This window comes from Clarias gariepinus, chromosome 2 (genome assembly GCF_024256425.1).
Source record: "Clarias gariepinus isolate MV-2021 ecotype Netherlands chromosome 2, CGAR_prim_01v2, whole genome shotgun sequence".
In the NCBI taxonomy this organism is placed as follows: domain Eukaryota; kingdom Metazoa; phylum Chordata; class Actinopteri; order Siluriformes; family Clariidae; genus Clarias; species Clarias gariepinus.
In genome coordinates, this window is record NC_071101.1 from 13,643,754 (window position 1) to 13,658,550 (window position 14,797).

General features: G+C 38.0%; 1 protein-coding gene across 4 annotated transcripts in view; it reads left to right on the top strand.

The window, feature by feature from the left end:
* The window catches only part of stox2b (storkhead box 2b), a 70,800-nt gene extending 64,613 nt beyond the window's left edge, over positions 1-6,187 (top strand). For all 4 annotated transcript variants that reach the window (XM_053490017.1, XM_053490025.1, XM_053490034.1 and 1 more), the window contains exon 4: positions 5,614-6,187. In XM_053490017.1, coding sequence (XP_053345992.1) covers positions 5,614-5,803 — 190 coding nt within the window. In that variant the 3' untranslated portion in view covers positions 5,804-6,187. The remainder of the gene's footprint in view (positions 1-5,613) is intronic.
* Positions 6,188-14,797: the final 8,610 nt, after the last annotated feature.

Below are 14,797 nucleotides of genomic sequence, written 5' to 3' on the forward strand. Positions count from 1 at the left end.
AAAAACATAACATGCAAGAATATACCGTATGGTATCCATGTAATCAAAATATCAATCTGGTTATGTACAACAGCAGCTCCTACTAGTATTTTTCCACTGGACAGCACGGTATGGTAAATTACAGCATGCTACACCACGGCATAGCTGAATGCTCAATTCTGATTGGTCAGAAGGAGTTTCATAATATAAGAGTCTTCAGGGTCGGAACTTTACCATGACAAAAAGTTGTTTAAAATCGTACCATACTGTCCATTGGGAAGTCGCTATTTTTTGCTTTTGATAGACCTGAAGTGTGTAAATGACATCTTAAATTATGCTCGGATGGCGGAACGGTGGTGTAGTGGTTAGCACTGTCACCTTGCACCTCCAGGGTACGGGTTCGATTCTCAGCCAGGCTCGATTCCCGTCTCTGTGTGCATGGAGTTTGCATGTTCTCCTGTGCTTGGTGGGTTTCTTCCGGGTACTCCGGTTTCCTCCATCAGTCCAAAGATATGCAAGTTAGGCTAATTGGTGTTCCCAAATTGTCCATAGTGTGTGAATGGGTGTGTGAGTGTGTGTATGTGTGTGTGCCCTGCGATGGATTGGCACCCTGTCCAGGGTGTACCCTGCCTCATGGCCTAAGCCTCCTGGGATAGGCTCCAGGTCCCCACGACCCTGAATACAGGGTAAAGCGGTATAGAAGATGAGATGAGATTATGCTCGCTATGCTCAATGAGAATGACCGACCATGCTGTTAGTCTAAAAGTCTGGAGTTTATCACTACTCATTCTAGCTCTATAGTCACAAGCATTTTATTAATTAGGACATTAGATATTGCTTAAAAAGCACAGTGATGTATCGTGCAGTCATAATTACAGAAAAGCAGCTCTTAGACTTTCATTGGTTGCCAAACATCCTGTCCTTCAGCATGCTAATTAGTGAACTTTTTAAATCAGAAAGCATTTGCTCACAAAAAATAATGAAATATAAACCTACCTAATTGTTTAGGTCACAAATGTAATCTAATTTTATTCAATTATTAAATGTTAATAGCCACATGACCTGTATATATATATTTTTTTTAGTGGTTATACCTCTACCAATTTTGTTGTGGAAGTGTTTACACCTAAATAATTGTTTGCATTTAATTTTCTGTTTTTTTTTTTTTTCAATGTTGTTTCTTTCTTTTTTTAGTATGCAAAAGTGTTCTTCAAGTGTACATTGATTGCTATTCATATTTCTTTGATTGTGGCTTGGTTGGACTGTGCGCTCTTTCAGAAGTAGAACACAAATATTCACAGGTTACGAATAAAAAATGAGCTTTTTGGCGAAAGACAGAAATATTACTGTAAGGAAGAATTTATAATCTCGAGTGCTGCACAGATTCAACTTACGTAAAGCTTGATAATTAAGTTATAAGTTAAGTGTTCCTACTCTAAACACATACAAAACCCAAAACCCTTTATCCTTAAGTTTATAGATTCAAGTACAGTATTAACCTGGATGTCTCGAGCGCACAGTGCAACTCTGCTTTTCTGCCATGTTTGTGTCCTTGCCCTCCAGTCCCGACAGTACATCCTTTTCATTTGTGGCACTGCTTCCTCGATGTCTGAACGCTGTCAAGCTTACAGTCTGTGCATTCTTCCAACATTCCCACATAACAGTCCAATAAATGTCTTTAGACTTGAGCCAAAAACTAGTTGGGATGTAAAATTTGAATAATGTGTTCCATGCAGTAGGCTAATTCTGCTGATTTCTCCTCATCTGCTTGCATTTTTTTAATTTAGCAATCGACATATCTCCATCCTGTAAAATCCAGCAGCAAATAGAAACAAGAGGGTATTATCATCGCACCATTGCTTGAGTATGGGAAGTCGCTGTACACTCTCAGAACAAGAAACACAGTCATGCAACGAGTAAACAGACACTCAGGCTTATGATAAAATGTGACAAAACTTGTCAAATAGTTTGCTCGAAAATATTTAACTATTAGTATGTTAGTAATACTTTTTTTTTTTTTACTTCATTTTAAAAGGCGTTTTAAAAGCAACCAATTTTTTTCCGATTGGTGGACGACAGCCTTCCGAAGACGCAGGTCAAAGTTGAGCCTTGTCTTTAAATTGGGCTTTAACTCTGTTAACAGTAGATAGGCAATTTTATCATAAAACTATAAACTTCTGATTAGTTCATGCATGTTTTATTAGTGAATTACACCTGTGTGTGGTCCCTAGAATGATATTCGTATCTTTTTTTTTTAATCTGAAAGAAAGATAATTGAGCTGTAATCATCTTTTAAGTGGCATTTTAAAGCTTTTTGTGCTCGCCACTTAGTGCTACTCTACAGTACCAGTGAAAAGTTTGGACACACCTTTTAATTCAATGTTTTTTCTTTTGTGATTTATTTTGTACATTTATTATAATTATAGAATTAAGTAACAACAACAATCACAGTAGTCAGTCGATGTTATAAGACATGGAGGTCAGACTTTCTGAGATAGTTTCTTGCAAGAACAGTATTGTGTCAAGTGCATTTTTAAAACCCATCAAGCACCATGATGAAACTGGCTCTCATGAAGACCTTCCCAGGAAAGCAAGATCAAAACTTACCTCTGCTGTAGAGGAGAAAGTTATTTAGAGTTACCAGCCTTAGAAATCACCAATTAACCAACAGCACCTCAGATTAGAGGCGTTATGAAGGATTTACAGAGCAGAAGTAGCATATCCTTGCTAAATCTCAATATCAACTGTTCAGAGGAGACTTATGAATATTTTGGACGCCTCAAGCATTGTTTAACAGTGTAGAAAGCAAAAGAAAATCAGGAAAGCCCATGGAGTTAGATGGTGTGTCCAAACTTTTGACTGATAATGTATTGTTTTAAGGTCTTCAGGTAAGACATACAATAGGACCATAAAATCCTATACACTCTTGTAGTCGAGGATAATTATTATTTTTTATTAAAGTCAACACTATGGTTGATCGGCGACTGATAGTCCCTTCTGTCCTCTAAATTCTGCAAGTTCACTACGGTACCATGAGATTTGTTTAGGTGTATGGTGCATCTCATATCCTACTGGCTGTTGTGTAAGTCAGTCAAGCAACACAGCGACACCTTCTGTTTTAAAAGAAAATACATCAGCACACAGAATCAAAGTGATCAAAGCCAATGCCACCCTATATGCGCTTCCTAGGTTAAAAATATATACTAATGGTACAAAAGGGTGTAAACCTGAGCGTACTAGATCAGCGATAAGGAACAGTACAGCTGGAGTGTACAGATACTAGTGACAGGCTGTGTAGCTCCAAAAACATCCCCTAAGTCAAGCATTTCACACATTCATAGAAGCAAAAACATGTGCCATGTTTGTTTTTAATCCCCCCCTCTTAATTATGTGAATCTTTTTTTTTTTATTATTAAACAAAGCTCTGTTTTTCATGTTGTATTCCGTTTGTTGTGTTTATTCCCTCAGTCCTGTGCGTACGTGTGGTGTGTGTATGTGTTGCATTCATTCTTACTTAATTTTGTGAATTAATCTGTAGTGTAATGAACAAAAGAACAAGAAAGAAATGGAAATTCAAGTTATTTATATAAACGTTTTTGATTTGCCCTATGTAGATTGTAAGCGTTATGACCCAATACCTAAAACAAGCATTAGAATAAGTGACCGGGTTTAAAAAAAAAACAAAACAGGCAGCTACATCATTTTTTTCCCCCGGCAAACAGACAGCAATCTGTGGAAAAAGTGAGCCTCCTTGGCATCCCGTGCTCACACTGTATACAGACCCTGCAGTTAAAACCACTAAAGCATCAAACCTCAGTCATCAAACTTTCCAACCGTTTTATAGTGATGTGATTGGAGGTTCCTCGGTTACAAGAGCCCGGTTACTGAACAGCCGATCAGAACCCGATGTTCCTTTAATTATTTATTTACTTCTTATGTATTTTTTTAAATAATTGGATGTGTTCAAAGCATACCAATCGGTTCCAGGTGGAGCGGGGCTAGATTAAAGACACAAATTCTCACCCTCAACTCGTTCTTGGATCTCCTTTGGTGTGGTTCTAGGGAAGAATATTTTCAATTCTTGTGGCAAATCAGCTGGGACTGTCTAAAACCAGTATGGTTGGCATTTTTTGGTTCCAGGAGAAGGCGTAAATTCTCTATCTTTGTAATGAATTCTGACAGAAAAAAACATGAGCATTCAGGGAATGGATTGACTGTATCTGGTGGCACCGTGGCTTATTGGTTGTCGCCTTACACCTCCAAAATCCGGGTTCAATTTCCGCCTCAGGGTCTGCATGCATTGAGTTTCATGGTCTCCCCGTGCTGGGTGGGTTTCCCTGGGTACTCTGGTTTCCTCTCACAGTCCAAAGACATGCAGATTAGGCCGATTGGGGTTGCCAAATTTGCCCATATTGCCTGGAGGTCTTACCACTGTCGGGAAAATAAATGAGTGGGAAATGAATACAACGGTCACTAATGGCCTCCAATAATAACCACTGGACTCCACGGTCTAATTGGACTACAGAGTCTCCAAGATGGATGAAATTACACTATCTGAAGTCTTGTATACTCCTGGTCATTTTATGCATCTTCATTTTATCCATCCATATTTCGAGTGTGATGTACCTCTGTTTAGCTGGATTGAAATATGCACAAATGTGCAAATCAGCAGATTTCACAACCACCACTCGGTGTTGTTTCTTGATTCATTTCTTTCAGTAGTTTTGAAATGGTTTGGAAAAGAGATCGTTTAGGGTTTGGGCTTTAAACATACAGCTGCATTCACTCTAATCCATCTTACCAAATTGCTCCTCGGACCTCCTGATGTGGCTGGTTCGAAATTAAATCTGTTTCGAATTTCATTACATGAGCATCTTTGAAATCTTAAAACGGAAGAAACCAGGTGTAAACAGGCTCAGAGACCTAGTTTGGACAGATGTTAAACAAATAATAGAAATGTCTCGGTTTCTGCTGGAAAATTGTTCGTTCCCAGCAAACCTCGCTTTGTTCTCATGGCCAAGCTGAGCTGCGGAGCGTAGCAGTGTTTTGGCATCATCTTCTAAACATCTACCGACGGAGTTGGCACGTTAGTCAGAGTTTATGTAGAGTAATTGTGAACAGCGTGGAATTGAAACGGCACCAGGAACACGTTTGTGGCTTTTGTAAGCTGATTCGCACATCGTGTAACAGGATTCGCAGTAAGATTTCGTAAAAGTAAATTCATCTTCACTCAAATTAAGGTTAAAAAGGAATGAATCAGAAACAACCCTAAATTCTACTTGATGCTATTTTTAAACAAAAGTATTTCAGTATATTGTTTAAAATCAACGTCTTGACTTTCATTCTAAATACAAGATGCTTATAATCACCAGGTGTTAAGGGCGAAAACAAAGATTAAAAATGGCTTACTTTTCCCTTAAAGTGTAACCAGGGTCAAATGTGCTTTCCTGTCTCGCTTCATTTCTGTGCGTCTTTCCTTTTCCCTCTTGCTTTCCTGCTGATCACCATCATCACCCTGTTACTATTTAACCCGTCATCTTTTCTTCATCATAACACCTTGTACTTTATCTCCTTTTTCTTCTCCTTCTTCTTCTTCTACTCTGTCTTCTTTATCTTTCCCTATCTGGGCCACAGCACTCGCGAGAGCCTTGCTTCCAACACATCAAGCAACGTGGACAATAACCGGCGGCAGAACATGGCTCTGAGTCCCAGACACATGGGCGGCAAGAGACCCCCGCCTCCGTACCATGTTCCTGCTTTCCGGCCCATTCCCGAGCCACCCGCCACCCGTCCGGAGAAACAAGCCTCAATTACCAGCGTCTAGACGAGGCACTGGAGCATGGGGGAAAGGACGAGTCATGAGACGGATTAAAACACACACATTAAAACAACATTATTTTTAGGTATTGGTTGAAGAAAAACCCACTTCATAATGACTAACGCTGTTTGTTGTATAAAACTTCTATCATGATTTTGATTTTCTATTTGTCGATCTAGGGAACTACGGGTCTCCGTATTCTTTGCAGATTTGCCTCGTTCTGTACCGTGTTCAGTATTGGTTCTCTACTCTCAGGTCAATCATAGTTCCACACCTTGTTCCACGGAGATGGACTTGTTTCTCACACATGCACCTGCTCTAGAGACCCGTTTTCTCAGCGTCCTTTCATGATTCGGATCCAGAATTCAGAAACCGTGCTTATCTGTTGGTTTTACCAAAAAAACAAACAAAAAAAAACTCAGTTTATAGATGAATTGCCACCGTACAAATTTTTGCAGACATGCACATCATCAGGCATGTGTTGTAAAAAAAAATTTTTTTTTTGGATACAACAGGTGCTATTATTTTCTTGGCTAAAATAAAAAAAAAAAAAAGCAAAGAACTGCATACCCAGGACAGGATGAAAACATGATGGATGCTCCCCACCAGCCGCTTATCTTTTCAACTTTCTCTTTTAAGCCGGTGCTCTGAACTACTGAACAGAAAAAAAAGAAAGAAAAAAAAAACCAACACACACACTGCTACCTCCACACTTTGGTACGATGACTAATAGTGACACGAATGGCGTTTCTTCCATTTGGTCAAGCCCACGATTAGCAGCTTGCAAACTGTGACTGAGCTGTGGGCGCTTTCTGAGCTGAGGCAGATGGTGAAGGTGCTAACGTTACCCATGATAAAGTGCTAAAAATTTATCAACTTCTTGACTACGGACTATTTTAAAGAACACACGACTTCTTAATCTTCAGGATTTTATTTAAATAGCTCTATTTTTTTTTACCTTACATTTCTGTTTAATTTGGCACACACTTTTATCCAGCTTATTTAATTTTACTTTCATCCCAAATGATCAGCCGAGACGTGTTTGGTGTCTAACGTTTGCTTCTTAGGTATTGCACTGGAGGCTTAAATAGCTAACAATGTCAAGTTCTTCAGTATCTCTTTGTGGTTTATGACAAAAAGGACAACACAGGGTTTAAAGCAGCCATTCTGTTTCTTAGCACTTAGTCATAGCGATCATCCCTACATTCCCAGGGTGCTATGGTACCCAGATTTCCATCGGACATTATGGTAGATGGACAAAGTGTCCTATGTTCCCCTGCTGTTTAGCGTATAATGAGAACCTGTAAAAGCCATGTATTTTCCTTGATAAAATTATTTTCAAAAACCTCTCAAACATCAAATCATAACTAATATTTTTGTTGTGTTTAAAAAGTTGCAATAAAATAAACTAGATCATATTAAGGAAATATTTCATCTTAAACGGGACACATTCGTCACATGGGAACAGGGAACAGACTCGATATGGTAAAATTGTAAAATAGAAGTAGATCAAGTGGATGGTATTGTATCTGTGCTCAAATGAGGAAAAAAACATGTTCAGTCCAATAACTCAATTTTTGCATTTAAGGACATGTCCTTTGTCCACCCTCAGATTGTATTGGGGCTATAATTACGTGCTTTATGTACAAAAATGCAGGTAATATCAGCCTAGATCTGTCATTGATATGATTGCTCTATGACATAATCATATTAACTGTTAGGCTAATTACTATATGCTTAGCAGCTAGCTCTGTCGCCTTGCACCTCCAGATCCTGCGTCCTGAGTTCTTCCCCCAGTCCAAATACATGCAGATGAGGCTAACTGGCATTTCCAAATTGCCCGTAGTGTGTGAATGTGCGTGTAAATGTCGACCAAATGGAAATAAATACAATGGTCACCATTGGCCTCCATGCCCCTTGTTGGACTACAGAAGTTCCTAAATCGTTAGATGGATGGATGGATGGATGGATAATTACGATATATGATGGTCTGGGTACACCAGCTATGGCTTTAAAAAAAATGCTCGGCCAGTTCCCACCCTCTGGTAAGGTCTCACCTGTCAGCCGACAGCAGCTGCCAACCAGGAAGAGTCGAATCTATTACGACATTCTTCCTCTGGGCCATGTGAAACCAACCAGATGCATCTCTTCAAACCGCTGCTCATGCAACACATTCTGAGAAATGCACTATTCACCCGTTTCACATGCATGAGCTCACAGGTACCCAGGACAAGCTAGTGTCACGGTTATTCATTCATTCTTTCATTCCAAGAGTATGCTACATTATCCCCCCCAGACTCATGCACAGTATTGTACATACACACATTTATGTTGCCTTATACCTTATTTTATTGTTTAGAATCGGATCTTTGGTCTTTTAAGCCATTCATGCTTCATCTTTCCTTACTTGCTGAGCCTCAAACCTCCAGTGCAAAATGGGAGAAAGACACCAAACATGTTTTTACTGACTACAGTTAAGGGCAGTTTTATCCAGTTTTATAAAATGTATGTATTATTTTCTTTCTTATATGAAATATTGATTTACACCAAACCTGATTAACTTTCGCACATCTATACAGATTTGTGAACACCGCTATACTAAGCCTTTTAAAGATCCATTTGAAGGAGTGTACGTTTAATTTAAGACATCTCTCCTCTCTATTCACCATGTGTGTCAGAGAGACGAGTCCAGCGCTCTGCATTCTGCTTCCTCACACCCACACACACCTACACACACATTCACACAGACACTGAAACGTGACTTTTCTGAGAGAACGGTGAAGAGGATGGCGATTTAAAAAAAACAATGTTTGCACTAAAATGCCTGATGTGTAACGGCTGTAAACAAGACCGACGAACAGACGATCCATCCACGACGGATGCTGTGTTTATACTGAACATATTTCATACGAAATGCGGATAGTCCATAAGATGTCTTCCCTTATCATGATGGGTTTCTTAGCGTTCTCCAAGACATCGTTCCTCATTGTGACGTTACGTCGAGCTGTAAGAGATGTTTATCTGTCATACTCGGTATAATAACTTCAAAGAGGGATTTTTTTTTTGTAAAGCTTGTAATATTGAAAAGTCCCTACTTGTGTAGTCGTGGTGTTAAATGTTTAGCGTATATGATTTCCCCGGCCCTCGGGGTATCGTGTAACTTTTTAAGACAATAAAATAAGAAACAATGACTAACTTGGTGTGACTTGTGCTTTAAACAAGAGGGTACAACCAGCTGGCATTAACATTATAAATCAACATTTGGGAGATGTTTGGAGTCCAGGGTGTACCCTGCCTTGTGCCCTATGCTTCCTGGAATAGGCTCCAGCCCCCCTTGACCCTGTATACAGGATAAAGCGGTATAGACGATGCCGACAGTGGCGCCGAAGGTTTTCACACTATTTGTAGGTCACTAAAAACATATATTAGCATATTTGTGTTATTATGCATGTTTTTGTATAAAAGGTCATAGGTTCTATTGAAGTGCATGTATATACTAGAAGCTAATGGATTATCAGGTTTTTCTCGCAGGGTCTTTTCCAGGTCAGGTGCACATACAGGGATGTTCAACATACTAACTCAAAAATGCATATAAATATTATATGATTTAAGAAAGGGCTGTTTCAGGATTCCTAGCTATTTGTCTCGAAAATACTCCAACTTCAGACTGACCAAAAATACACCTTTTTTGAAAATTAGAACTATTTTTGTGTCACTTCTAGACATGCTTTAAGTATATTCCAACCAGAAAATAAGGAAACCACATACTGTATAGTCATAATAATGTGGTGCAGATATTTTCTCAAAAAACTACGGGTTTCTTGCATATCTGTCTATAATCATATTAAGCCATGCTTTCTTTTTTATCATACCTCCCCCAGGACTAAAGGGAAGCTCCAGTGACTCTCAGTAGTTTGCACTAACATGCACTTGTCATTCGCAGCTGTCAGGATTCAGAGGAAGTGTGTATAAAGGTCACAGCAGGAGTTACTGCAGTTCTGCGCACCGCCGCCAGGGGGCGAAGGAGAACACTCCATAATAAAGCTTTAAAATGTTTCTGCTTAGACGCCTGCTTTTATTTCTGTGTGTGTAAATGATGACTTATTCAAAGCTCGTTCAAAACATTAATATTTATAGTTTACACTGCTAATTGTTTAAAATGTTGTCTATTTTTTCACCAGTACAGGGAGCATGCTATAACTTTGTGAGATGCTGTATTTTCCTCTGATCGTTGTATTGATCTGTGTATAGGATCAACGCCTTCAACTAACCCATGCCTTAAGAGCAGAAAAAGTGGTGATATTGGATATAATAATAATAATAATAATAATAATAATAATATGATGGTCAGAATTACCAATACACTAAATTACTTATCTTAGAAAAGCACATCACTTATATACTATATGCTTTAACAGGTCTTAATTGTTTTTTGATGTCCTGTGCTTTTTCAGGAAAAAAAACTTATTATTATTATTACTATCATTATTATTATTATTATTAAGTTCTAACAAAAAAAACCTTTTTTATTCTTACTGTGTACTTTATATTTTGTATTATTTTCTCAATTAAATACTGCCTTTAAAATAACTGTTAAAAAAATACATAATAAAATTATGATTAGTAACAACTACAACAACAATAATAATAATAATAATAATAATAATAATAATAGGACATATAGGGGTCAGGCTTAACAATGCATTGAATTACTTAACTTTTAATTTATAAATATTAAATATTTATACATAATTTTAATTTTTTGATTTCCTGTATTTTTCTTCATTCAAAAAATATGATGATGATTATTAATTGACCTGTTTTCTTTTTTTGTTGTTGTTGCATTATTTACTCGATTACTAGTGCCTAAGTACTGTACTAAATACTAAGTACTGCCTTTACTCACTCACTCATCATCTATACTGTTTAATCCTGTATTCAGTGTCCGGGGAGGACAGTGAATACAGGGCAGGGCACACACACACACACACTATGGGCAATTTGTGAATGCCAGATAGCAGGTCTTTTGAAGGAAAACAGGAGTACACAGAGGAAACCCACCGCACAGGGAGAACATGCAAACTGCATGAACACAGAGACAGAAATGGGACCCGGACTATGGAGGTGCGAGGCAATAGTGATAACCATTAAACCACTGTTCCTCCACCATCCTGTGCCTTTACATTAATTAAAGATATATTATTAATAATATTCTTGTTAAAATATATATTATATAAAAGATATATATTACAAAATATTATTATTATTATTATTATTATTGTTGTTATTATTATAAAATAACAATTAAATAAATTTAAATTAAAAAAATTATTATTATTATTATTATTATTATTGGGCAATGTTTACAGAGGTCACAGCAATCAGGGTCAGAGTGGGCAAACGCCAGGGTTACCCAAAGTCAAACAGCGGACCAATCAGTGCCTCAGAACGAGCATTCGTTACATTCCGCGCTCTGATTGGACGGGTCAGCGCTACCCGACTGGTTCGGAGTCTCTGATTGGCTGATGAAGCCGGTTTCGGTATACAAACACACCCTTTTCCCCAGAGCGGGACAGTACACGCTCTCTGCTCACCGAGTCGGCTCTTTTACACACAGGTCAGTGTTTCTCCACGCTCATGTCCGGCAGCTTTATCACTGTTGTGTGTGTGTGTGTGTGTGTGTGAGTAAGAGACACGGCAGTACACCGTGGGTGTGAAATGTAATTCGGGAGGGATGTGTTTTATATGTCTGGAGCAGCGCGAGGGATAGAGCGCGTGCGCCCGGAACTTTTTTAGAACCTGCGACGTGTCCACATAGCGCACGCGCTCATAACTTAGACTTCTGCAGATTGTGTGTGTGGGTTGTACTGAACACTCCGAACTTTTATTAAGGTTGCATATTACTACTAATAAAAAAAAAAATAGCGCAAAGTTTGCATTTAAATCTGTTAACACTATTGCATTTTTCTGTGCATTTAAAGCCCTTCCACACGTGCACACCTCTGCAGTAAACTGTATTGTTGCATTGCTTTCATACAGAGTTTAGAAGGTTGAACATCAGGACGTGGACGCGGCCGCAGGCGCGCGCCCCCTCATCGTCACTCTGGTCACCTTTCTGATCTCTCTCTGATCTATTGTCATCTCTTATGCTCACTAATCTGAACATCTTTCCACGTGCATTGCTTAACCAAATCTTACTAATATGCACTTTTCCCTGTTACTTACCGTTTGTAATTTTTTAATGCTTTCCATCTTTCACTTGGAAATGGTGAATAACTTGTGCACTTATGCACCTTCACTAAGTAACAATGCAGAAGATGTACTGTACTGGTAAGGGTACCAGTTAAATAAAGTAATGGTGCGGTTTAGTGCCTTTGCTTTATGTGATCATTAATATTTGTTGTTGTTAGTATTTCGGCTGCTCCCTCACCGAAGGGTCAGCTTGGCACTGGTTATAACCCGGGTGCCCGTTTTGATGCAACCTCCTTCTATTTTATCCGGGCTTGGGACCGGCACTGTATCCAGTGGCTTGGGTTTGGATAGTGGGTGGGAACGAAGCAAGGCCTTCTGCCTGGCAGGTGAGAAACCTAACACTGAGTCACCAATGGCCGATCGTTAATGTTTGATATGATATGAAGTTGTAGGACGTAGAGGACGCTGGTCAGTGAGGTTTCTAATGTTTCTGTAAACACCCTCAGTGTGATGGCATACCTGTTACCTGCCTTTGCTTGCATGGAATGAGGTGAAAGGTTTCCTGGTGTGTGTGTGGATGTGTGTGTGTGTGAAAGGTGAACATGAATAGGCTCTATTCTTCTGTCACTTTCATCAATACTCAGTAAAGTTCCTTTTATATAGTGACAAAGATGTGGGTTAGCAATTCTATTATTTTTCACTTAAATTCTAGTGAAGTGTGACTGTATGAAGAAAAATTACAAAGTAAAATGTTTTCTTGCATCCTTTTACTGTACCTCAAGCATTTATTCTTTAATTCTTAAAGGACCACCTTAAACATTAGTCTTTTTTCTTTTTGGGGGGAAACTTAGAACCTTTTATGTGGGGTTTCCCTTTTTGCAAAGTTATACTAGGTTCTAAAGTTCTATTTAGGATGCTAGAACCTTTCATCATCTGCAGAGCTCTTGAGGAAACTTATCAGCAAAATGCCGAACAAGACACTGACAAAATGGTATTAATTAAAGAGTTGCTTTTGTTTTTAGATATACTTGTAGAGTTTTTTTCTTTTTATCGTGTCTAATGTTCCATGCAGAAATCTATTGTGAAAGATTTCCCAATAGTAAGAGAGAACCATAAATCATCTAAGGAATTAATTAGAATTTTTTTCCCCCTCCTATGTGAACACGTTGCATGTGAAAACTTTTTTTTTTCAGATACATCACTTACATTAGACTCTTCGAGTTGTTAAACACTGCATAGCTGCATGTAAGAAATGCTGTATATTTAGACATGTCTAACTATCGTGCTTGCAGGAGTAAGAAATGTCCCTCAGTGGCCACCATCCAGAATCCCCCTCTATCTACTGGGAATTGTTTAGGGCGTGGCTACCCGTACCCTTAAACCACAATCGCTTATACGTTTTCTGGATTTGTTTACAGAGCTCCAGTCTGTAGTTAATCTGTACTTTGAGAGAGTCAGACGTTTCTGGCTGTAATCTGGATGGTAATCAGCGCAGCATAATAGACTAGATTAGATTACTTTCTCGGGGTAGAAAGCAACATCAGGACTCGTCGATAAATCTCTACACCTGAATCATAGACCCATGTGATCGCTGCCGCTGACAAACAGCACATAAGCACGTGAAACTTTTGAAAGCTAGTTGTAACTTTTCCTGACACATGTTTTTCAGTCCTTGATTGGCTATTTTGTAAGAAAATGCACATCGTCCAGTATGTTATCACTCAGTTAATCATTGACGAGTCCATCACCTGTAGGTTAAGAGTAAAACGGGTATGAAAAGTCATCAGCAATGAGGTGGAGGTAATGCAGCCCTGAGATACGTCACTGTTTTTCTATTGATCTATAAAAGCTAGGGAGTTTTAATGATTAATTAATGGTTAATTAATAATTGGCAATTAAGCATTTGACTGATTAAAAGTGTATAGGCTGATAGTTTGTTGTGCACAATATTTCTCTTGAGCACACATATCTTAAACTCTTATTTGGCTTTTTATTCTTTCTAGAATGCTAGAACTATATATATATAATATAATATAATATATATATATATTATATATATATATATATATATAATAATTATTATTTTTTTTTTAGCTTGTCCCACTAGCCTGTGGTGTAACCTTGGACACCACAAAAGCGAGCACTCACAGTTTAGGCAATATTTCTATGTTGGGTAAACTCTTTGGACTTCATTAATTTGTCTTGAAAGAAATAATGAGATTTAAGATTCTAATTTACAGATAAGATTCTGAAGCCTTTGGCTATAAAACCGTACAATGTGCACAAAAAAGAATGAAAAACTAGAGGCGGGTTTAACTTTAAGTATTCAAATTCAAATTTTATTTGTCACATACACAGTCATACACAGTCATACACAGTCATACACAGTCATACACAGTCATACACAGTCATACACAGTCATACACAGTACGAAATGTAGTGAAATGCTTATACGACTGCCAGTGACCCTAAAAGAGAATTAAAGTTTACAATAAGAAATAAATATGGATAAAAGAAATACGATAGAAAAATTAAATTAAATTAAACTAGGAAAAATAGAACTAAAAATAGAAATATGATGTACATAAAAATAGAAATGTACTGTACAAATTGAAATATACTGTACTGAGAAATATACTGTACAAATTGAAATATACTGTACTGGGTGTGCAAATATGCATAGAACAAAGTTATCTATTTCCAGTGGGAAGGTCATCACTCTATCATTAAACTAAACATATATTTTTAACGAGGGACCAGGTTTCTGCACAATAATTTTACATGTAGTGCAGGAGATGAAAAAGTCCT